This window comes from Phasianus colchicus, chromosome 7, assembly GCF_987193195.1.
Source record: "Phasianus colchicus chromosome 7, bPhaCol1.hap1.1, whole genome shotgun sequence".
Classification (NCBI taxonomy): Eukaryota; Metazoa; Chordata; class Aves; order Galliformes; family Phasianidae; genus Phasianus; species Phasianus colchicus.
In genome coordinates, this window is record NC_143442.1 from 35,954,562 (window position 1) to 35,980,326 (window position 25,765).

The 25,765-nt window shown below is 43.6% G+C and overlaps 1 protein-coding gene across 3 annotated transcripts in view; it reads right to left on the reverse strand.

The window, feature by feature from the left end:
* The window catches only part of HDAC4 (histone deacetylase 4), a 217,509-nt gene that overhangs the window by 186,798 nt on the left and 4,946 nt on the right, over window positions 1-25,765 (reverse strand). For 2 of the 3 annotated variants that reach the window (XM_031604499.2, XM_090144556.1), the window contains exons 2-3: window positions 8,408-8,502; window positions 8,253-8,292 (exon numbers count right to left, since the gene is read on the reverse strand). In XM_031604499.2, coding sequence (XP_031460359.1) covers window positions 8,253-8,292; window positions 8,408-8,434 — 67 coding nt within the window. In that variant the 5' untranslated portion in view covers window positions 8,435-8,502. Of the gene's footprint in view, window positions 1-8,252; window positions 8,293-8,407; window positions 8,503-23,535; window positions 23,668-25,765 lie in introns of those variants that run through there. The other variant, XM_090144557.1, reaches the window with a different exon arrangement.

The following is a 25,765-nucleotide window of genomic DNA, read 5'->3' on the forward strand; positions in this document are numbered from 1 at the left end:
ACTAAGCTCCAACCCTCTGCTGCATGCAGGGCCACCAACCTCCAGATCTGATACTAAACCAGGCTGTCCAGGGTCCCATCCAACCTGGACTTTAACACCTCCAGGGACGGGGCACCCACAGCCTCTCTGGGCTGCCTGTTCTCCCTGTCTGCCAGATCCTTACAAGTAGAGGTGATCAGGATCCTGGTCTCCTCAGACTTTTGCATGATCACTCTTGTAGAATGCACAGGGACCCCAGAATTCAGGCTCACAGGACTGTTCTGATGTGGCTTTTACAAAAGTAAACAGGCCAGATGCAAACACAAGAAACCTTCAGCCTTGGCTACAGGTTCCCTGTCAAAGCCAGTGCTGCTGGGTCATTGGGAAGACTGTTGATGCACGCTCACCACAGAGCAAAGAACCCCATATGTGCTTCTGTAACACCCAAGAAATGAATTGCCACCAATAGCACGGTCAGGCTTAGCTGCCCATGGGACACTGGCCAAGAGGCAGGCAGTGCAAGGCCTTCCCAGGCAGGAGGCCGTGCTGTGCCACCCCTCCATCAAGGCAATGGCAGCCAAGCTGGCCTCTGCTCCCTCCTGCACCTCAGCACCTCCTTGGGGCACAGAAATAGCTTAGTAGTAGCCTATAAAAACAGGCTTAACAGCCAAATTTATCCACCTGATTACATTAACTAACTAACTAACATTCCCAATTACTGTCCTCATACATGGGTTCTCACTGTGGGCTGCAGAGGCACAGGTGACAAGTCAGAGACCATGGCTGTGGTATGAGGTTCATAAACAGCAACATTTACCTTCCAGTGTATTTTAGGGCAAGTAAGAGCACAGCAGGTGAAGCATCCAATTTCCCCAGCAACTCGTACAACAGTTATTTGGCTAACTAATAAAACAATTTTTTGTTGTGTGATTTTTTTTTTTTTAAACAGATCCCCTAATATACTGAATTTTAGCGTTCTTGGGGGAATAATTAATTGCATATACCATTTCTCACTGATTACGATGCTAAAGATATTAGCAGAGATCCACTTGTCTGTTCTCTTCTTGCACAGTCACTACAGCCATAGCCCCTGCTCAGCCAGTACACCCATGGACAAGAAGGAAAGAAAAGCAACCACTGAAGTTCAAGGAAAAAAAATTAAAAAATTTAAAAGCCACAAACAGAAGAGATAACAGAAGCCCTTCTTGAGACACAGCCTAAACAGATACAAGCAGAGGGCACAGGGATACTCATGAAATACTGCAGTCTAGGGTGAAAGAGAGACTTGTCAAGACTCTACTGAAGAATTGGAGAATCAACTCATCCACTCATCCAGATTCTCTGAATCTGATACTCCCTGTTCAATCACTCTTGTCTATAAAGTCAGTCTCGGTAGATACAAGAGATACAAAACAAGAAGAACAAATCCTAAAAACTACAGTAAAAGCAGCATCAGTGCAATTTTTTTCTCCATCCTTCTCTCTCCCAACCAATATAAAAACCTTCTGAAAGAAGAAAAAAAATCTTGGTCAAAGCTTTTGACCAAGAGCTCTCACAAAGCAACGTTTTCTTTTCAAGTGGAGGCAAACAATGCCTACCAAAGCCCAGGTAATCAGATGGCCAAATTCCTAGTCTTAAAGGAGAAGAAATGCCACGTATGGCTCACATTCATCTGAAAATAAGTGGATCTTCTGCCTCTGCTCTTGAATCAGTCAGAGTTAGAGGAATGACTGAAGCACTCCTTCGAGATCAGCGCTGTCCTAATTGATCTGACCACAGCAAAGCAAACAAGCCTCATCGATGCAAGAGCCTGGCACTTAAGAAGGCAAGCTGAATAATTTAAAATAAATACTGAGAATATACTCCTTAGAGTCTAGTAACAAATTTAACTTAGGGGAAGCACACATGAGAAGATACGGGTCAAACTAAAGTTGACCAGAGGTGAATACCCAAAACGCAGTAAGAATATGGAAAAAGGTCTTTTTACTTTCCTAGTAAGATACAAGGGCCCAAGGACTATCTTAAGCATTATCATCCGACTTCAAAAGTGCAACCTTTTTTTCCTACCCTTTTCCTATCCCACATCTCATCAAAATAATCCGGTTATCTCCCTCTCACCATAAGTACCTGCTTCTCATCTTTATACTGTAGGATACATCACAGGCTAAAAAAACTACTTTAGAATTCTTCAAAAGCCTGCTTTAAAGTGCAAGAACTGCATTTAAAGAAAAAATAGAAGCAAGAGGAACGTACTTAGCAGGGACGCTGACCTAGAAGGAACTTCAACTTGAACCTCAAGTTGAAGCACAGAACAATTTTTCTCTTTTGAGGGTACAATAAAAACCTTACACAGAAAGTCTCCGCTATTTGATGCTCCAGAAAGTAAAAACTTCACAGGTTCCATGGCAGCAGGCTTAACTTGCATTGTCCTCACAATGATACTGTTCCTGTTAGAGGAAATGCAGGACGTGCTCAGCTCACACATCTGTAGGAATCTGAACGCAGGTGGAATATGCATTCAGTCATATGTCAAAGAAAGAAAGGTAAACACACAGTCTTGGTCTTGCAAAGGTGTTCAGCTCTTTTAACCAAAGCTTTTTTGCATAGGCTGGTATCACCTTCCTGAAGAGAACCATCTCTGCAGATCAAGCACACATTGTTTGGATCACAGAACTGGTGAGCTCTAACAGAACTCCTATCACTGTCCTTGTGAACTCCCATCATTCTGCAGCCATCACAGCGACTAAATGATCAACACAGCTGTTGCTTCACCATTTGATGAAATACAGATCTTTCTCCGAGTCACATTACATATGACAGTGTACCACACCGCTTTTCACATGAATGACAACCAAACCCAGAGAGACACATTCTAAGGATCATGAAGCAGCCATCTCTTATGCATAATGAGAAGTCTAATCTTCCACTGGTATGCCTTTCAAATTTTCTTCCAGAGCTGACAACTTTACTGTAACAGGAGATTTTGCAGAACACCTCCTACCTCCACTCACTGTCAAAATAACATGCAGTCCTCAAAGCAACTTCCCCATATGTTGCAGTTTAAGATAGCTGCCAAAGCTTTTCCTTGGGCTGATAGAATATCTACAGCATAGCCACTACAATTAGCCCCTTCCAAAAAGCAACCGAGGGCACTCAACCCAGGCAACAGGAAGATTCCCTTAGCACACGCTTCCTCAATAATGCATTTAGAGAAGAAAAAGCTGACAAGTAGAAAAACAAGAAGAGGCTTCAAGATGCCAGCTTTGACCAAGAATGACAAAAAGCTCTCCAACAAACGCAGGGAAAAAAGTTGGTAATAAGTCTGAACGGCGGACATCTTCAAAGCAAGGTTCTCAGTGTTTCTTCTACTTATCACCCTCGTGGCTGCCATACAGTTTATTTTATCCCACGTGGAACAGAAGCAGCAGTGACTACTTCTTACTGGCAGATCTTGCTGCTGAGTTTATTTCTCAGCCGACCCCCATGCCTGGGAGGAGTTCCTCGTGACAACAGGTTCAAGACAAGCAATGCTTGCTCTTCCCATTGAGTTCCTGCTCCTCTGCTGGTCCTGCCCACCAGCTGAATGCTTCCATCCAACCAGCTTCCCACACTCAGCAGTGGGGAAAGTAGGCATACTAGAAATCCCTGTTTTTTTTTCACGTGGAGAAAAGACAGGATGTGAGATAATGGTTGTGCCCGTACTCACTAGTGTTCTACTTGTAAATAGAAGCACGGATGCCCAACCTAAAATAACTCAGCTGTAGCAAAGTGGAGCACCAGACAAGAAGGGGCAAGCACAGATATGCCATATCCAAATCATCTTCCAGACAACAGCCACCAAGGATCAGCCGTGCCCAAGCTGTGCTGAAGGAGGACTGGAATTTACTCGCATGCTCTTTATGTTTATTGAAAGAATGCTCTTGTCCCCAGATAACTTACAGAAGCAGACTGATTACTGCCAGAAAGTAGGTCAGTGTCATTTAAAGCCAGTTTGAAATGCATCTCCACAGAAACTTCTTAATCTTTAAAAAGAGAATGCATAAAATATTTATTTTATGGTGCAAAATGTTTGAAAGACTAACAGGGAAAGCTCTTATGTATAGTGCATGAAATGGCTTTCCATGCCTCATTAAGCCATGGAATGTGAAAGGAGAGTGGCTTCTTACACTTGGCAGATAAAATGCCACACAAAAGTACTTCTCAGTCTAGCAAAATCACAGCACATGACTTGCTAACTCATTTTTCTTGTGTTCTGTGATCATGAAGCTTTTCTGCTTTGTCTGGTATCTCCTCTCAGCTTTAATGATTGTGCTGCAGATTTTTCCATACTAGATAGGCAACTCATTCTTAAATTTCAATATTCCTAATTATCAAACATTCAGCACTTCAAGATGTAAATAACATTTGCATCCCCGCAAGAGCAGCTCTGAAGGAGGAATACAGCATTTGCATTCAGACTAATTCCTGTAAGATAACATTTCATAAACAAAACGCTTCACTGAGCATGGAGATTTCCAGTTTTTACAAAGGAGAGTGAACTTTAAACAAATACAAATCAGTTGAGTGATTAACTTTAAGCATTCAGGTTTCTTTAAACTGATCTCTATGTATAACCAGTATCAGTAGAACAATCTTTACTGATTAAAGAATGACATTACAGCGAAACTTAAGCCACTGAAAATTAAGTGAGAGAGGCAGAAGGTGACAGCCAAAAATCATTTCAGGTCAATGGGAGGAAATTAAAAAAAGCCCACATCCATCCTTTGCCCGGGCAGACTTGGTTGTGCACAAGTGGTACCAGCACTAAAGGTTACATAAGGTAAACCTAAATTGTGGTCAACACAGCAAGTTAAGAAGTGAAACTAAACGTGCTTGTCCGTGCATCCCAAACTTCGTCATAATCCTAAATGTTATCTTAATTCCACTAATTTTCTTAATTATGCTTCGCAGCATCTTGATATTTCATAGCACAATTTCAGCATTTTTTGCAGCTTTGTTTCAGCACTCAAGCAGCAACTCCTCTGCCAAAGGGCACCCAATGCCTCTGCACTTTGTGGTGATGGGCTCCACATATCTTCCTCCTCCTGCCTCCCCCCAGCCTTCAACTGCAGCCCTGTCCCCTCCCCCTGCCCCCAGCCTGCCCAGCAGTTCCACCCAAAATGATTCACATTCCTGCCCATGCAACCACAGAGCTTACCAGTACCTGCAGGGAGCTGGATGGTGGTTCATCAGGAGCGGCTGGTGCTTGTGGAAAAGAGGGACCCCAGCAGCAGACTGCTGCTCCCCCTGCTCCTTAAGTTCCTAGGAGCTGATTATCCCAACCCGGAGCTCAAGGTAAGAACTGCAAAGAGCCTCCAGGCCAGAAATCAGAAATAAAAGGTCATGGTCTTTACTCTAACAGCTAGGGCTTAACACAGCCTGGAACATCCACTGGAAGCAGTGTGGAAGAACTGGAAGAAGTGAATCTTGAGGATTCACTTCCACTAGGAGGGGACACCATTTCTCCTACACAGATTCTTATTCTTTTAGCAAAGTTACTCCAAAATATATCAAAAGGAATGGCAACGACTGGGGAAGAGAAGTCATTTTCCTTAGACTACCTAATTGCCCAGATCTTTTTTGCCTCGTTCAGCAAGAAGCCTTCAGTACGCAGCTTTTCCCACAAGACAGCTTTGCAGAGTGAAGGGAAAAAAAAAAGCAAAAAAAAACCCAAGAAAACACTTTCATTCAGCTACACTGCAACAATTTTATGGTGCTGCTCCTAAAAAATCTCATTTGTGATAGGTTTGGAGAAGATTAGAGAAGAAAGCTCATATCCACTGAAGCAAAATTTAATAGGCTTTTGAGTTAAAGCAGAGCATTCCCTTAAACAACGCACATCATTAGTAATAATTACCTGTAGCTGCATAATCAAAATAGCTATCACAACTGACGTGAGAACTCCAGATGTCATCTTTGGCCATGTTTGGATATTGTTTCTACTAAATGTTATAAAACTGACTCTCAAAGAGAAACAGGCAGTAAGAACACCAGGGTGTGAGCTCGAGGTAAAAACCCACCACAACACACTCTAGAATATCAACCCAGCACTTGGAGATACAGTCACACAACGCCAACATCTAAAACACCATAATGTAAAAATACTGTCAAATCACTACCTGTGCTTTTATTATTTTTTTTAAGGTGAAAAACTTGCAAAAATTAAGCGATCTCCTGCAAAACAGCTGACGACAGGAGTCCTTCACTTCAAGGGTTACTGCCAATATGAAATTTCCTCCCAAACACTGAGGATTCACAGCTTCAGCTCTCACCGAGCCAACGCATACCTCACTCCAGGCTCCTCTGTGTGACAGTGGGCCAAGAAGTTTAGGTAGCTCAGGAGAAGGCATATGTACCCACAACCAGCCAGTTGAGCTGCTGCTTCCCTGGGTTTGAGGCAACCAGCTATTCCAGCAAAAATCACACATAAACATGTCTGTTGCAGAAGTCTTAAATTGATTTTTAGCACCACAAAAAACTCCTCTTGCATGGGAAGCTGCTGCCTTCTGTCCTTGGCACTTCTTCTAGGACTCTCTCACAGATCTTGGGCACCAAACGAGGGCAAGGTAAAAAAGGGATGAGCTCGCATTCGGATTAAAGGAGAACAAGACAAATCAGCCCTCAGAGCCAGAAGAACAGCCCAGCTATGAAGGACATCTCTCTTTCCAGAACACTGGGACGGATGCTGCTCATCATTAGGTTTATTTGCTGGTTCTTAACACAGCTGTGTGCTCCATCTATCTGACTACTGTGCAGGAAAATGGAGAAGGCCATTAGCTCCTTGGTGTCTCATACAGAAACACAGACTGGCCTGGGTTGCAAAGGACCACAGTGCTCATCCAGTTCCAACCCCTTGCTATGTGCAGGTTGCCAACCAGCAGACCAGGCTGCCCAGAGCCACATCCAGCCTGGCCTTGAATGCCTGCAGGGATGGGGCATCCACAGCCTCCTCCTTGGGCAACCTGTTCCAATAAGAACCATCCACACACTCGAAAAACAGACCTCTAGAAAAGCACTCTTGCAAAAACTGTATCAAAGCTGAATACCTACATGCAGAACACTACTCATACATATTTAATTTCCCCACTCCCTGTAACACCAGGAAGATGTCTGAAAATCTAACAGACTGCTACATTACAGAATTATAAAACAGGTATTATGCAAGGTTCAGATTTTCAGCCATGCTGCTTCTAACCTCCAGCATCCCAGTCTGCTGCAACATTTCTCGCTCCCAGCCTCAGAAGCCACTAATGGACTGCTATTAATCATCCTGAAGCACGTATAAAATCCTTCCCCTACAAACACATGGTTCCTTAAATCTAAGGAGACGCTGACTTAACTTTAGTCTTATTTGGCTGTTAACCCAAAACCGATTAAATGGAAGTCACAAAAGCAACCTGTCAAAAGCATAATTAAACAAGCAGTTTCATGTGCCTCACCACTGCTGGATTACCTTTCTGTGGTCACTATTCCTAACCAAGAATTGAAACAATCAGCAGACATACTGGAACACAAATGAAAACTCTTCTTCCAAGCTCACAAACCTGAAAGCCTAACAGTAGCTTACCTGACACTCACTAAATACAAACATTTGACAAGACTTTAAGCTCAAAAGCAGGTAACTGAGCATCTATCTACAGAGCCTCCTGGCAGACAGAAATGCACAATTTTGTAGCCACGAATCATGTCTTAAGTTACAAAACACATTAGGGATAATCCCCCAGCCAGCACCAAGATGGATTAATGAACTCTTGTTCCCACAAAACTCTGTTTTTGTACTAAAAAGTACTTCAAATTTAAAAGAGGTTTCTTCTTAAACATCAACTAACACTCACTAGCAGAACTGTGACTGCTCCCTGTAGGAATACCATGTAACACTAAGACTTATCAGTGCAGTTTTGGCAGAATTAACCATCAGGTTAACATCTCAGCAAACACCCAGACCTTTCAGTGCGTTCAGTTGCATATAACACAACAATCAGAAACCTAAAAGAGGCAGAAATTCCTCGTGGCTGATAAGAGCAATGCAACTTTCCATCTTTGCACGATCTCAATCATCAAGAAAGAAGCAGAGACTGGATTATTACTCTGACAAAGCAGCAAAAAGCAAAGAATACAACACAAAGCCTTCTCATTCCACATAAACTATTATGCAGTTCAAATACAGCACGTTTTTGGCCAAGCCCAGTGATATCTGGCTCTTGTTTCTAAATTCCAAGGGGTTTTGTCCTTACCTGGATGGCTTTGGGAGCTCATTGCTGGTAACGTCAAGTCCTTTGGAGAAGGGATTTGAGAGGGATCAGTTTCCACACAAGTAACAGTAGCTCTAAAGAGCTCCAATGCTTCAACGATACATAGAAACTGAACGTGGGGATTAAATTATGGCCACCTTATAAAATCCAGGGCAAAGTGACATGCTGAGTTGCACACAAAGTAATCCAATGTGGTGGCAGAGTATCTTCTAACGGTTTTCAAACTGGGAACCTGCAATAGAAAGATGTCTGCATTAGAAAATTAAGAATTACAACTATTTTAATTATGCATTATACTTTTTTTCCCCCCAGGGGAAGAGATTAAGTGAGGATATCATTTTAGGCATTGGAAGTTGCAGAAAGAATAACTTTCACAGCTATGGGTGTAATCTTAAATAACCATGGAAATGCAAATATTTAACCTTGTAAAAACAAACCAAAAAACTTTTCAGCTACACATTCAAGCCTTAAAAACCTAAACTTGCATGTTCATTCTGATCCTTCAACAATACCATATGAAGCCACTTCAGTCCAACAGCTTCCATATTTTAAGAGCCATATGTATGAGTGGTAACTGTACTTCACGCATCTGTTCCCCAAAGAAGTCTAAAGAAAAACTTCTTGGTGCCAAGAAGTGGTCTTGGAGCAGGAAGGAAAAAAGCCCACACAATCCATTTCACACCCACTCCGTGCAAGCTTCCAGCAGTTTACTGAGAAGCAACATCATACCGCCAAGGAAAAATCCACTGCTCTCCATTGTTTTTAAGCTGCATATTAAAGAAAGAAGAGAGCAAAACACCAAGTTAGCTCACCTAACGTACCCTTACACACCCCAAAAATAATCCAAACAGAGACCTGCCACTGATACGTGCTATCAGGTAGAGCTACTGAAGCAGACAGAATGACTTGCCTCCTTTACACAAAGCATCACACAGCACAGATTATTGCCCTCCTTTGCACTGAGAGCATCATCAGCACTCAGGGCCTCAGCAGAAAACTTGCAGACCCTGAGGACACCGTGTTAGAAGACAACAGTCCAGAGGAAACAGACTCACAGCTGCCCTCACAGCTTCGCAAGCAAGAGCAGTTTACACCCTGCACCCCGTAACCCAGCTCACACTGCAAGCCAGGCTGGCACAAACCAGCCAGCCCACCTCCATTAAACCAGCTGATGCTGCTGAAAGCAAAGCAGGCAGCACTCACCCCAAGCTGCTCCAGCAGCAGATCTGAGGGTGTGGTAGCCTTCAGCAAAGGCAGCAATATTCCCTGGGCGGAGGACAATTATGATATTAACTACTACTGCTGCTTGCACAATGAGCATCTGCCCACAATTTATCTTTGCCCATTGCATTCCAAACAGTCCCATTTATTCTTGGAAGAGCTCTTACCATGCTCAACCTTACTCTCCCTCCTGTCATTAGATACTGGTGTTCCCTCTCAGTAGGGCAGCAAGGTTTGAGACTCAAATACCACCGCAGCCACTTCTGTTGGGCTCTGCTTTATGATGGAACTTCCTTGGTTTGCAGAACAATGCAAAGCACATGCTGTTTCAGAACAACAAAACAAAAAAAGAAAACCCCAAACCTTTCACTGTCTGTTTCTCTCTACCACGAGTTTTTCAGCATTACAGCTCTCCAAGCTGCCCTGCCTATCTTGCATTTTCAGAGACCTGGAATGCTCTCTTACGTTACACATTAAATTAAGAGAAAATTACTTAAGTGTCATTTCTAATCCCTACAGGTCTCTGCCATCTCAAGTGTTCAAGATCTTCCAGTTCCATTAATTTCCACATCCTGTTGAAGACTCAGGTCAGCTTGGACCAGACATTAGCAAATATTAATATCATTCATTTCCAATAAAAATAGCAGGTAATGTTATGGCACAAGCAATCTCAGCTGCAGATAAAAATTCAGAACAGAGCGAACAGATTCTGGAACACACAAGTTCCATACTAAAGAGGGCATTCTTCAGTGTCAGAGTGATGGAGCTCTGGACCTGGCTGCCCTGAGGGCTTGTGGATTCTCCTTTATTCAAGACCCATCTGGACACCCACCTGTACAACCTGCTGTAGGGAGCCTGCTTTGGCAGGGGGGTTGGGCTAGGTGATCTCTAGAGGTCCCTCCCAACCCCTACTGTTCTGTCATCCCCTTCTGCCCATTTACATGATGTAAAATGACTAACAAACAATGAAAATATATATTTTTTCCCTTTTCTTGAAGAAATTTGACTGACACAGCAGCAGCAAATCCATATAACAGCACCTCTGGTTTACCCGTACCCAATTCTTCCCCCAAAGGTCTATCTAAATTCAGTTATGTATAAAAGAGATCCTCAACATTAAACTTCTGAATGTTTGAGGCTACTACTGCCTGGGGAAAGCAAAGACAACAGAAGAACCACACTCAGATTTAGTTCAGTTATACATTTGTTACTACCTTTAAAGAATTCCTACATCTCTTATACAGGAGTGACTAAATTACAAGCACAGCAGCCCTCCCCAGGACATGCACAGCAGCCATTTCATGACTTATCTCACCACCAGCTTCTTGTTTTCAGTTACCACTTGAACTGATCTCAGTGCAGTCCAACAAGAGGTTCCTACAGCAGCCAAGAGCTGTTTTCAGGGTCCTACCTGTGACAGTTCTTCCGTAAATTTGCCATTTCACCACCAACTTACAAAGCACTTCTCAAAAGTGGAGAAGCAAAATGTTGCCTTCTCCTATGCATCAGATATTTTGAAGCCTACATGGCTTTTCCAAGAAGGCTCTCTCATAGAAGGAAAGAAAAAAAATCCACAAAAAAAGAATAAACAAACACAGGGGTTGTTTTATTTCTATGCCACTGCCTTCCAAGACAAGGACCACCACCACCTTGGCTATAACACCTGGAGCTGCTCAAAGCCAGGCTGGATGGGGCTTTGAGCAACCTGCTCTAGTGGGAGGTGTCCCTGCCTATAGCAGGGGGTTGGAAGTGGATGACCTTAAATGTGCCTTCCAACCCAAATATGCCTTCTGTGATTCTCTAAGAAGGAGGGATTCAGCCCACACTGCTCACAGGCTCTCTCTCCCAAGCCCCACGGCCATAGGAAGGACTGGGTCAAAACCTGGGAGAGCTGCTTTGGCAGCCCACCTGGGGATGAGTGGGTATTTGTTTACAGCAGCATGATCCTTGGCAGCTTCACAACTCACTGTTTTGGCCAGACAGGCACCCGCAGCCCCCACTCCTGCAGCGCAGGCTCCAAAGCTGCAGGGCTGCTCCAGCAGAGCCAGCGAAGGCTGGTTTTGCTTCAGCTGCACCCTTGTCACAGCCCTCAGGTAGCTGCTGATGCCTGCCTTATCAACTGATAAGGAACTTCTGTATCTGCAGTCACCATACGGTATGACACTGGGGGGCTGCAGCTGCTTGAGCCCTTCGCTTCCGAGTTGTTTTGGTGGCTCAACAAACCAGCATGCCTTATGACACAGCTTCCCTAGATGAAAGGCACTGATGTTAATTTCACTTCTTATCTTACTCATCTCATACCAGCAAGCTCAACACACAGCACACTTAGTGCTCAGCAGCACAGCGGGCAGGCCTTCCATTCTGCGTGTCAAGAAGGCACCTGCACAAAACACCTTCACGAGGATCCAGCTACTCCTTGTAATATCTAGAAAGAAAGCAAGAGCAAATTCACCAGCAGGCATCAATTCATCACATTTCCCAACAAACCACCTATACACCAGAATAATAACACATGTGAGACAGCCAAGAGAGAAGGCATTTGGCTCCGTACACAAAATCGTTTAACAGTTCTCAGTTTTAACAGTAAAAACTGTGCTTCTAACCCTGAGCAGTGCTTCCTTGCCTTCCTCCTTTCTAACTGCATGACCAGGTTGGATCCCCTGCCTCCAAAATCACACCCATGCAGACAGCACTCCACCACTCTGTTCTGCACTCCTTCCATGTACATCTCAACATGTTTTCCCCCACGCTGGCTATCTGGACACAATTAGGATACAGGACTGCATGTGAACCAGGAAGTCCAAGAAATCTGACTGTTTTCCAACATTATTTCCCTGCATTTTGCAGCTGCTGGAAGCTTTTTTTTTTAATTATTTAGTTAGTTAAAAACAATTAACAAGACTCCTGCTGTTCCACCATACAAATGTTTTGACAGTACAGATATTCATCTTCCTCTTCTCAGCCCATCTCAGATATGCCCATGCTAGTCAAACCTGCAGATGTGCAGTAACCAATAATTAAGATTACCATGGAGTCGTGTCTGCAAAGCTCTACTCTTCAGAGTTTAAATCACTATGGTATTTCAGCCAAGATCAAAATCTTGGCCTCAGGGTTAAGTACCAGGATTGTTTTAAGCCAAGTAAGTCCTTTTGCTGCAGGATACCCATATCTCAGTGACCTCGTTTCATCTGCAGCCCCTGTCAGACACATCCCATCAGCAACCTCAGACAGCAACACTACAGTGAGCTGACAAGATCACTTGAAAATCACAGTTAAACGAAATCTGTCTGCTGACTCAATGCATCCAAACATGCTGCAAGTCATATGCATACTACACAGCCCATTCTGCTTTGAAGTTCTATTCTGGATCCAATGAGCGCTGCTCTGCTTTTTAAGAGGACAAGCAAGTAATCTCAGAGAAGGTGACACCAGAAGGAATACAAGGCAAAAGCCTTCTGCCTGTTCATGCTTCTTTAGCATGCAGCAGCACTCCAGAACCTTGGAGGCTTGGTCTCCAAAAGCCATGGAAACACCTTCTTCCAAAAAGCATTAATTCATCTGTGTTTACATATGCAATGTGAGGCAGAAAACAAGATTTTCTTCAAAATCTACCAAGGTTTTACAATTCTTGCTCTGTAAACAAGCAAACAGTTTTAAGCTCAATCCCACATGCTCAGCTTGAGATGACAACAACCACAGCTTGATGCTTGCTTGGATTCCTGCTCATAACAAACAGCCTGCAAACGATCCAATGCTGCAGCATATATGAGCTTCATACAGGCTTCTGGATTTGATGAGGCAGCCCCTTAAAATAAAAGTGCTGCCTTCACTGTCCAGGGTTGTCTTTCAAAGATTGTCAATATAGGATCTGTATATGAAGAAAGGAGGAGACAAGGAAGAGAGAGCAGGCATACAGTGGTTTGAAACAATAATAATGATTTACATCTATTCACAGCAGAGGCAATGTGAAACAGCCTCCTGGGTTGACTCTTCTCTCTAGGGACCGTGCCTCCAGAGCCACCACTTTGCAAGGTGACAAAAATAGTGGTGGTAGTTCTCAGGACTCGTGCAACCCTTTGACAGCACCACTTCAACTCTTCTCCAGCAGAAGACAGCTGGAGAACTGAAGCTGTCCCAAGAGACCAGGATTCAGAAGCATCATCCAGCTCCAGAAGCATTTCTTATAGTTTCAACAATATCCAGAACAGAATTACCATCGAAAACATATTTGGAAGCCTCAAACAACACGAGACATCTTCTCAGTGTGTTTTAATTCTTTGAAGACTGTGTTTCTGTCTGAACAGATCCTGCAGGAGTAATAGCTTTTATTTTTTTATAACCAGACTGCACTGTAAGACACAGCATCCTCTCAATGCTCACTTGACACACACGTGTCAGCACACCATGACCGTAATAGAAACTAAAAGTAGAACATCAATTTGTATCCCAGTTCCTCCAAAATAAGAAATATTTTGTGAAAAACCAGACTTCCCTTTCCATTCCTAAGTACACAGTATAACCAGAAGTGTGACAAAAAAGGGGCAAAGTGGTGTGGCATAAATTCCACTTTGTAGACCTCAAGCCTTCAGCCTGGAGATCACTGAGGGGCATCACCATGACAGTATGCAGAAACATAATTAATAGAAGTAGTCACGTATCATCACAGAAGGTATTTCCATTCTTTTTCTAGGGAAGACTTCACGTGGACACCTAAGAGAGGAAAGTATCAGCATATACCAGCTGGCAAATTACAGCAAAGCATTACAGGCTCCTTCTTAGCAGTACTGAGAAACTCTGACTCAGGGTGCGAGGAGAAAGTTCTCACGAATTACAAAAGCAAACAGACAAACAGCAAGCACTTCTGCAGAAGACCACGAGACAAGTCAGTGCCTCACAGGGGGTGCTTCAGAGAACTGTCCTCTGGCAGACTGTATCAGCTAGCCAAAGCTGGTTCTCCAGTGAAAAGGCTGAAAGGAGAACATACTTGTGCAACTTCTTTTCCCTAGAATATGTGAGGAATGTTTGTTTCTTGCACCAATGCATGTTCTCTTCCTTCATCAAGAAAAGCCACACGCTCAGCTCTGCTTTGCCCCGCACTGACACGATGGAGGTCCGTCTTGCAAAATGCTTACTCCTTACAGCTGTCTGCATTGCAGTAAGATTACACATTAAATTACAAATTAGTTTCCAGAGAAGCAGTTAGTAGACATGCATTAAGTTAAAAATACCTGAGTGAACTGGCAGATGGAAGTACCTGCACGGCACTCTGTCATCCACTTGGAGGAAGAACAGAAAACCAGTCTGAGTACCTGAAGGATGGCTTTTAGACCCATTTAAGTAACAACTAAATGAAAAACCTAAGCTAATTCAGCTACTACAAATAACTTCTCACCAAAGGTACAAGAGGAGCCTGCCTGTCACCAAACCGGATAGTGGTGTGCCACGTCTGTGCTCAGCTTCTTGTCTCCATGCTTCCATACCAGCAAAACGAGAAGTACTTACCCGTAAGATCAAAAGCCCAGCACAACCATTTGAATGCACTAACCAGCTAAGAAACACAGAGCATTACCCACTACTTCAAGGAATTAAAACACTACGTTTGTTTAGCAAGTGTTGACATTTCAATGCCAGCCCTTACAAGTGCTATTCTCACATGACAGCCAAGAGTAGAACAAATATTGTGTTTCCGCCTCTCCCTTCAACTTCCACATTCAAGTGCACGCCGTGAGGATTTATTGCTTACATGCATGCACTACACATTTTAACTTTGTGACAGGTTCTGTATGGTGCAGCGCTAAGAAAGGGATTCAATATCTAACTATATTTGCTCTAAGTGTTAAATTATAGTATGTGTACGTTAAGACTACAAGAGTAACTGATACCTACCTCGTATTTATGCAGTTTCTTCAAGGAAGGTTATAATACATTGCTAGGTAGTTGCTTTTGGAGCAGTCCTGCTATTATTTTTAGACAGTGGCTTGTCAAGCAAGGCCTTGCAATACTAACAGTGCTGCACATGCACCGAAATCACCATCCAGTGCAAAAGGAAATGAACAGCAGCAACAAATAAGAAAGACTTCACTGACTGTGACCTCACTGAACCAATCCGTAGCTACTCAAGGGCAGCAAACATATGTATGTAGTTACATTATTCCTAACAAAGCCTCTCAAAAATAATTAAAACAACACATTTCTTACAGTTTCATAGTCGTTTACTTTTTATAAGAAGAAACACATAACTACAGATGTCCACGGCACACAGACTTCTGAAGGAAGGTTGTTTTTTCCAAAGCTTTCAGTTGTGCTTCAGCCAAGTCAGTTGCTCAAATGGATCTCCAGCAGTAGCCCTTGCACTTCAGTCATTTAACTCCAAAAGCCAAAGTACCAGAGCATGCTGAAAATACAGTGCAAGACACTGATACTACAGCAAAAGCGAATTTCAAAGTTAAATTAGCTGCCACTATTAAAGGCTGGCCCCAGCAGAAGCCTGCAAGTTAAACATGCCTTCCTCACTAATTTTTACACGCCAGGAGTTGGACTGGGTGACCCTTGTGGGTCCCTTCCAACTTGGGATGTTCTATAATCAAGCACATCACAAGCGGGTCTAAATTCTCTGACGCGTAACCCAAGTCTGGGAATGTCTCATCTTTAGGAGTCCTAGCAAATCTGTAAATATCACCTCATGTTCAGCCTGTGGGAGCTCCAAGTAAAAGTGGGCAATGGCTTGGATTCTCCCCCACCTCATTTTAAGCCAACGCAGGTCACAGAAGAGCAACAGTTTGAGAAATACAACCGACTGTGTGTAAAACCTGGGAATATGTAAATTTGCAGGATTACAGAACCTTCCCTGACTAGCAAGACTCTGGCAGAGGGTCTGAAAGAGCAGGATGCTTCTGAGCTCGATCCAGTTTCTCAGCAAGAGCAGCAAGAACAAGCAGTCTCACAGATGGATCCGCGTGGGAGGGAGAAAGGATAAAAGTCTGCCTCGAGAGCCTGCTCCAGCTGCCACTGAAGCCTCAGAGGAGTTGGTATAAATTGGGCAGCTACCTATAAAAATCTACTCTGTCTCAGCCATTTCTGAAGCCCTGTTCTTCCCTCATTCCATTTTTCTCCTCCATCCTAGTATTCCTGCACTTGAAGGAGCTCAAATCAGACAGCTCAACACAGCGTTTAACAGAAGGTAGATTAATACCAGCGTATTAAGGATAGCATTTGTCTTATTTCTCCACTCCTTTGTAGAGCACCCTGCACACCATTCAATAGCTACAATAATTCAGAAGCACAAGAAGCCAGAACTCTTTGGAAATACTGAAGCACCACACCACGAGCACCAGCTTCCTATCAATACCTGTGATCCAAACACCATCCTTCAACATCAGCATCGCCCTCATTTGTTCAAGTTTCAGCAGTGTTTCAAAACTGATCACTGCAACGCATTATAACACCTCAGCAGCACTGCTATCTCTCCACCCTGCTGACCAAACCAAGTGGACTCAGCCACCACTTTCCTGCAGCTTTCAAAACAAGTCCGAAATGCAATTTCTTACCTGCTTGCACAAGCATACATGTACAGCTTTCCTCTTTCCAAGCAGCACGATACAGCCAAAAAAAAAAGAATGCCACCACCTTGAAGCACCTCGTTTTGGAAAACCACTGAAAACCTTCAGCTTTCCAACTGCATTTTCACTCCAGCTTAGTTTTCTCAGCTGCTGAAAGCACACAAATCACAACTTTTTTACCTAAGATTATTTAAGCTTTCTTATATAGGTGGAGAAAAGCAGAGAGAAAAACATCAAACTTTACTGTTCTACTTCAGCTGTTACAGCCCACATCTGAACTTCATGTTCCTTCTGACAAGGAATCAAAATTACTGGTCACTAGCTGTGCCTAACCCATCTGGTCTACCAACAGAAAATAGCTAAGTACATGTGTCATCAATCACTGTTAATTACTTCATTAACTTGAAAAAATATCAATTTTTTTTTTTTAAAGAACAAACATTGTAATGCTAGTTTGAAGTAGCATTAAGTTCAACCAGAAACTTAACGAAGGCTGTTCAAGCACTCCATGCTCACGCTGCACAATGTTAACCAGTCAGCCCAGCTCACAGCACAGTGCTTGTAGCTGTACCCTGCGTGCTGGCTACAGCTCAACTCATTCAACAGCAGCATGTCCTCATCCACAAAAGCTAGAATTAACAAAGTTTTTTTGTGTTTTCTTGCTTCTTTCTTGCGGTGAAACATTTCTTCTAATTTCATTTCTTCTTACGTGCAAATACTAAAAGCAAAACACACTTCCCACTGCAAAGCAGTAACCCAGAAGCCTTCTGCATTTGGGGCACAGCTGGAAGACAATTTCTAATTGCAATTGCTCCTCCACTTCCGTAAGAGTTGGCACATCACTGAGTCTAATTACCCCATTCTTCCCAGTGCCAGATCTTGCTGCATGGCAGCTTTGCACTGTTGTGAGAAAGATGGATGAGAAGGTGGAAGCCTTCTGAACGGGCACCACGTCTCCCACATCCTCCATCTTCCATAAACTGACCTCAGCCCTATCCAACTTCTGGTGCTATTTTGCCATTTCTTCTTTTAATCTGCCTCTGTTTTCCTATGCAGTATGGCATGTAGCTGTACTGCATTACCTGCACACCTTTTCTCAATGCCAACATAGCATCACAGAATCACCAAGGTTGGAAAAGACCTACAAGATCATTCAGTTCAACCATCCACCCATCACCAATAGTTCTCACCCATCCCTCAACACAACATCCAAACATTCCTTGAACACATCCAGGATCAGTGACTCTGCCACCTCCCTGGGCAGCCCACTGCAGCATCTGACCACACTTTTGGAAAAGCAGTATTTCCTAACGTCCAACCCGAATCTCCCCTGGTGCAACTCGAGGCCATTCCCTCCAGTCCTATCTACACCCAGACTTTATATGATGAGCATAAAGGATATTGCACTGATCAAAACCTAGAACTTCGCCTTCAAAGTGCCTTCCTCCCACTCCAATGAACACAAGGTGCACTGTTCAGTCTCTGGCTTACCTGCCCAAGCTGCTGAGGCAACAAGAATTTAACTGCAGAACAGGAACTGCCCAACAGGCAGCAGTCACCATTAGAAGATAAAGCAGAGGTATATCCTCCTATGCACAGAAAATCCAGGCTTTTCCACCCATTTTGTTTTTAAATTACAAGTCAGGCTCTCTCAAACCACAAACATGCCCAGAATGGAAAGTTAATGCTATTACCAGACAAATGTTAACTTGCATGTTGAATAGGGTTAAATTGTAATAACAGAGAGCACTCTTTAATAAAAAATTGAATCTTCAGTCAAAAATTTCAAACTCATGGCTGACAACTATTATAGTACATGCAAGGAAGGAACAACTGGCACAAGAACTGGGACATACTTGGTGGACTGATGCAGTACCTGCCATAGGGTCTCTTTTTGGTGTATTTTAAAACGCTGTCAGCTGCCACTTGAGAAGACTTCAACTCCCTACCATCAAGGAAGGCTTAACTGCCCAGCTCAGATATGCAGGGATTCACATTTTGTCAAGTTTCTGTATCTATCCTATTTCATACAAGGTGCTGTAGATTACAACTCACATGGCTCTTTACACCTTTATACACTACATGACAATTTTCCCCTCTCTAAGACAGGCAAGGTATCAAGCGAAGCAATTTAAATGCTGTTTTGCCTCTCTTCAGTCTTCACTGTCAATTATTAGAGCATCATAGCCCAAACTTGAAGTCTCTTATTCAGACTCCTGGGATTTGGGTTTTCGCACCTTTGCACGCTTTTAGATATCCTCTCACAAGGACATGTTCAGTTTCAGCAAACACACCACCAGGAATTGGTTGGCTTTGATGAAGATGAAGACTCTGGATTTCAGTATTAACTGATAACATCGGACGCCACAAAGTAAATGTGCCTCTGTCACCTCAAGACATTCTGCACACACAGCACGCTCCAAGGCTGGAGCGAGGGGAAGGAGACTGCAGGAATTTATTTCTGAAATGGAATGGAGAGAAGAGATCAAGCAAAAAGAAGCAGAGGCTGCTGACAGATCTGCATGCACGCAAGCCAGTAAATATGCAAACAGACAGACTGAGAGTTCACGTGCTTTTGGTTTCTTGCAAACTACTTCAAGCCCACTAAAACATACTGCATAGAAGTGAGCTACACAACTCCAACAGGACGCTGTGCAGAACAGTTCACCTTGACCAAGGCAAGCTTACTTCTTGTTCAAAGGAATGCTGAGATATTTTCGGGGTAGAAAATTTGGCTCAACTCTGAATATCACAGTACTTAAGAATCACTTTGGACGTTTATCTTTTACTACTCTCATTTGGAAGTACACAAAGGACTCGACATTAAGCTGTAAAACACCCTGACAAAGCTGCCTCGGGAAAGAGCTTCTTGTCCAGAAGATGAAACAGTGAATTTTGCAAAAGATTTCAGAGAGAGGGGAAAATAAAGGCTGTATTGACTGCGCATCCCTGAAGACTGACCTTACAGAGCTGGTGCTGAAGCAGATGTGACTTGGTAGCAGATAACCCCAGAAGCACAGAGCTGTTTCCAAAAGGTGATACTAGGACAACCATCAGCTGCTCTTGAAGTTTTGAGAGGAAGAGACACCCAACAGATGCATTATATATTATTATATAGATATATATTCTATACCTATAGATACTAGAGCCAAAGAAAGCATTTATTTTCATTTTCACTTCATTTTATCTGCTTACTAGCTCTGAACCAGAGAGACAAGCTCAGGAGCTGCGTTTGCACGTAGCATGAGACATGCATCTTGTATTTTGTAATCCAGACAGTGCCGGGGAGCAAATACAGCTCTTCACTACCACAGTGGTAACAACGCTGCTTTGGTAACGAGCCTGTTTCCTAAGGGAGGAAAAAAGCATTCCAACTGGAATACCTGCTTGACAGCCCTTGGTCTCTTTTGGGACAAAGCGCAGGGGTATGTCGTCTACCTGGCAAGCATAGGGAGCACAGAAACTTCAGTAATTGTCAGTATCAAATAGTAAGCATATAGAAAAGCTTAAGTAAAAAAGAAGAACAGACCTTTTCCAAGCTAAGTCACCCGCATATGGCACAACAGATCAGAAACAACTACCCAGCAACATAAATCTCTGCAGAGAGATGAGAGCAGCCTACAGCTCCTCAAAAGCAGGAGCTTCAGCCAGCAGCGAGGCTTCACATCATCACCCATAAATCTCTGCAGAGCAGCAGTACACCGCAGGTAGCACTCAGCACAGTGCTGGAGCTCCAGCAGAAGGCTTAGGTGTGCTGTCAGCGAGGCTAAGTGAAAGCTGAAAGGTTTGTGAACACCTGCTCAAGGAGACAAAATCCACAGGGTGAGAAGTGCAAGGCACAAGCAACAGCCCAGTGCAGGACCACTACGCCTGCACCCATGCAATGCTCTAGAAGCAGATTCCCTGCTGCCAAGAAGGCACTCAGTGACACGGCCGGCTCCCATCCTCACTCAGCAGCCTCCTGCAGCTGCAGGAAGACGGTACCTTTTCCTATGTTTGCTTGATTTTCACACCCACACTCGTTGGCTGGTTACAACATATGCTCTGAACTCAGTTATCTGCATTCAGTGGATGCGATAATTTAGGTTTTCGCTGCCAGTGTTAAGAACAAGCCTCAGAGCTATACACTGAGGCCCTGGAATTTAAATATACGATAACACTGTAAATAAAAGGAAACAAATTCCTTAAGGAAAACCTTTTCGCATGCCAGATCAGTTCCCAGTAGTAACTGCTGTGCTTTGACAAGAGATAAATATTTACAGTCTAGAACAGAGAACACCTTGTGTTGCAATACTCGGAATGCAAGCCCCATTGGTACACTGTATACTTCAGTTATTTTGATGATTTTACTTTTTTTTTTTTTTTAAACAATCTAGAAGCACACACATTGCATCTGTGCTACCAAAATGACAGCCCAAATATAAGACATGCAGAGAAATTGTCAAAGATACCAAATCTGGAGCTGATTTTCACAAGAGACCTTGGCTCCCAAGTGGGTTTACATTATTCACAGCAAAAGTCTAAATTATCACCAATAATAATATGGCCTTAAGGTTTGATTTTTCTTAGAAGGGCAAAAAGATAGTGGGTATGAAGTCCACATTTAACTCTTTAGCCTGGGGTACACCACACTAGCAGTATTTCCAGAAGGGGGGACACACAAGCTCAGGCAATAGTTTGTCCAGCTTTTCAGCTTGCTTCTCAACATCTCATCTTGATCAGCTGCTTCCAGCAAAGGAAAGAATTAGGGGAATGTCATTCATTACGGCACTTGGGGGCTTTAAGAAGCACGGGGACAGACTCTTTATCAGGGTCTGTTGTAAAATGACGAGGGGAAATGGTTTCAAACTAGAAGAGAGAGGTTTAGATTGGATATAAGGAAGAAGCTTTTTTACAATGCAGGTGGTGAGGCACTGGCACAGGTTGCCCAGAGAGGCGATGGATGCCCTGTCCATGGAGACATTCAAGGCCAGGCTGGATGTGTATCTGAACACTTGATGGAGCTGTAGGTGTCCCTGTTCACTGCAGGGGAGTTGGACCAGATGGCCTTTAAGGGTCCCTTCCAAATGAAAAGATTCTATGAAAGTATACAACTGGATATCCTGCTGATGAGGAGGGACGATAAACTCCACGCAAAGAAGATGCTCTCATCTCTAGTGTTACATGGACACGTCTCAAGTTGCTTGGTTTTCCTGACATTTTAAATTAGGAAAACACCTAATTAAACATGAATGCTTTTTTCTTTTTTTTTTCTATGCTATCTATACAGTCCAAACTCCAATTTCAAACACGATCTACACAGATAAGAGTCCGGTTTAGCTGCAACACTACAGGATTTCATGCCTGCCGTCTAATACTCCTTACCCAACTGCTATTTGGGCTTCAGGGGCACAACCTTTGTGGTGTGGCAGCCTGGCTGCTGGTAGGCTTACAGAAGAGTTTGATGTCTATCTACGAGTCTCAGTTTCCTTACTTCTCCCCTTACAATGCAACTACCGCCTGGTGCAGAACTTTCCTGCCTTGACCCCACTCGTGCCGCAGTCAGCATTACTGTGTGATAACTATCTCCTCAATCAGTCGAGCATAAGTTTTCATTTGTTCCCCTGCTTTCAGCATCCCCGTACTTCAGTTTATTTTTAGAACAGCATTTTCACAGCAAAGACCAGAAGCGGCACACTTTCACTGCCAAACAGAATTCAGCTGAGACTTCTCATACTGTCACTAACTGGCAGAAGGATGCTTTAGCCTGATGGCCTCTGAAGACTGGTACTAGCTGAAGGTCTGCCATCCAAGAGAACTGCCCCAGGCACTGAGGAGGACTGGATTCTCCCTAAGGAACACCAGCTACCTTCAGGTTTGCCATCTCACGGGCCACACGCAAGCACCAGGTACCACCACCACCTACCTTTGTTTATAAGGCATAAACTAACACAGAGAGCACGAGGAAAAATAACAACCACGCACAGTCACAGAGGTGAACAAGACCACAACCTGTGTAAATCCACCTGAAAACACCACAGAGCGCTTATAAAGTTATGTAGTACAAGTCTTTCCTATTTGCAGTGGTTCACAGTCCATGAACAACACTTCAGCACACGAGGCAATCTTCCTGAAGGAATACTTGACGTGCTACACTTTGTTCTGTATCACGTTGATATGTACATAAGCCTTTTCTGTACGGATCCAGAAGCATCCAGCTCTTCTCATTACATCAGGGTTGATAACTCAGAACAAGAAAAAACTCAGATTGCCTTTTGCTGTTACACGATCCCATGCACCATTTCACTGCTTTATCAAAGCTTAAAGCATTTTTTTTTTCTAATGCTGTGACTTCACTCATAATTATGATTAAGCTCATCAAACACTTCATGCTTATGGCATGGGAACAGATGAAGCAGCAGCCTTCCTTCTCTCCAAGGATGAGGAAGAAGAGGGAAATGGAAGGATGGATAAGCACAACCCTCAAAGAAGCATTCACCACCTACCATGTGCAGCAGAATAAACTCCCTGCTGTTCACTTCTGAAGGATTAGGGAGAGAACCAGCCTCCCTTCCAGGCTGAGCATTTCTTTCAAACACATCTGCTGGTAGAGGCTGAAGAAGAAAAAATAAAATAAAATTTCTCCCAACCAAAGTATTACCATCGGATTCAAACAAAATCAGCCTAGGAGAAGGGACGAAGTGCACAAATTAATCTTCTCTATGGTTCCTGTTATTTTAGGAGATCCTTTTACATCAAATAGGTGAGGAAAAACTGAGACGCAAATGAGAGCCAACGTCTGCTCCAATCCATTGGAAGAATCAATTACCAGCAGGAAATCTCACACCAGGCTCAAATAAACCTGACTACACAAGGCCTTTCACTTCACCTTCCCTTTCTCTTCATCACAGACTGAAGACAAGACACCTTTCTGAGCATATTCAGTACTAACCACATCTGGCTCTCCCTATGTCACGGTGCCCATGAGCAGCAGTGGCATCAAATTTGCAAAGCTTCAGTTAGTCTGTGGCACCAATCACTGCCTACAGCAGGTTACAGAAATCTAAGGGTTTGTCAGCTAGCAGAAAACAGCATCAGCAGAGCAGGCTTTCTGCTTTGCATATGGGGAAAGAAAGAGCTATGCTTGTAGCCCAGCAGAGTCCTTGCTGGCATCGTAGGCAGTGCTTTAAAAGCTAACCCAGCCTGCTAGGAACTTCAACTTTACCTACAAATCCTCCCCTTAAGGCCTCCCTCGTCCAATAGCCTGTATTCCCCTCCCACTGGTCCCAGGGAAATGGACAGCCTTTAAGTCCTGACTCGTTTCCAGGCTGAGTTATCCCACCCAACACAAAGGCTGGTGTTCCAATTCTCCTCAGCCCACCTCCTCCCAGACAAGCCACAAACTAGATAAAAAAAATGTAACTTTAAATAACACTCCCTTCTCCAAAGCCTTGCTGGGAACAGCATACAACAGAATCCATTCATTGTTTCAGGCTTATGTTTCAGGACCTTTTCTAGGAGCAACCCAAACAAATGGAAACACCAGAAGTAACTGGAACATTCCTCTACAGAGCACACATAATGCGACTGTGTAAGCAATTTTAGTATAATTTAATGCAATAAAACTACGTTAACCTACTATAAACAACCCACTGAAAGCTGCAGGCCTCCCCTTTTGTTGAGGTGATACGAAACGGGAACGAAACAGGAAGAAAGGAGAACAGAGCAACGTGCTCATCTATCTTGAATCTTGAGCAGCAACCTGGAAGAACTGCTGATTCAGCATGAAACTCGAGGATACCAGCCTGGATGCAGCTGCGATGCTGCACCTTCCCTTTGCTGGCTGTAGGCACAGGACAAGGCACACCATAGCCTGCTCACCCACTGGGGACAGGCCCACCATTACAGCTAGCTCTCAGATTTAAGTTAATGCAAATTATATCTGCCAACTAATGCTATCTTGTGCGTTTGACAAACGCAATTTGATTTCACATAAAGCGAGTCATAGTACGCTAACGTTCACAGGATTTAACAGTAATTAAGTCTTGGTGACAGGCACATCATTAAAGCACTGTTTCTTTGGAAAATAAATCAATAAACTAAATTATTTCCTACACGTGAAACATCAAGATTCTTCGCTCCTCATAATAGATAAATGGAATTAAGATTAATCAGATGTCAGTGCTCACCGAGATGAAAGAACGAGTTGCTTTAAAAGGCCAATTAACGCAAAGCACAGCTACACCATCAGTGCCCAGATCTTAATCTCCTATACATTAACTTATCCTATACGACCACGTAAAGCAAACACTCACAATACACTACTTCATTCACTTTGGCAACCCTGCCTATGGCAGAGGGCTTGAAACTGTATTATCTTTAAGTTCCTTTCCAACCTAAGCCATTTTATGATTCAGCAGCTTACTGACTCATTATAAAACATACTGATACACACGTCCAGGAGAGGTCAAGGACAGCAGACAAGAGCCACCAAACGTCACCAGGCTGTACCTGCAGGGTCCCCAGTGTGCCACATCTCCTCCTGGGTTCCAGGACTGCAAAGCTTCATCAAACCCTATGAGCCTGCTTGAGCCACTGATGCCCCAAGGCAAGGCAGCATCCTTTCCTCAGCCCCCTGACAGGAGCTGACACATCACCTTCACCCTCAGCCTCCAGCTCCTCCCAGCAACCTTCTGGCTTACTGCTGGTCCTACAAGCTAAACAAATGGCCTCAAG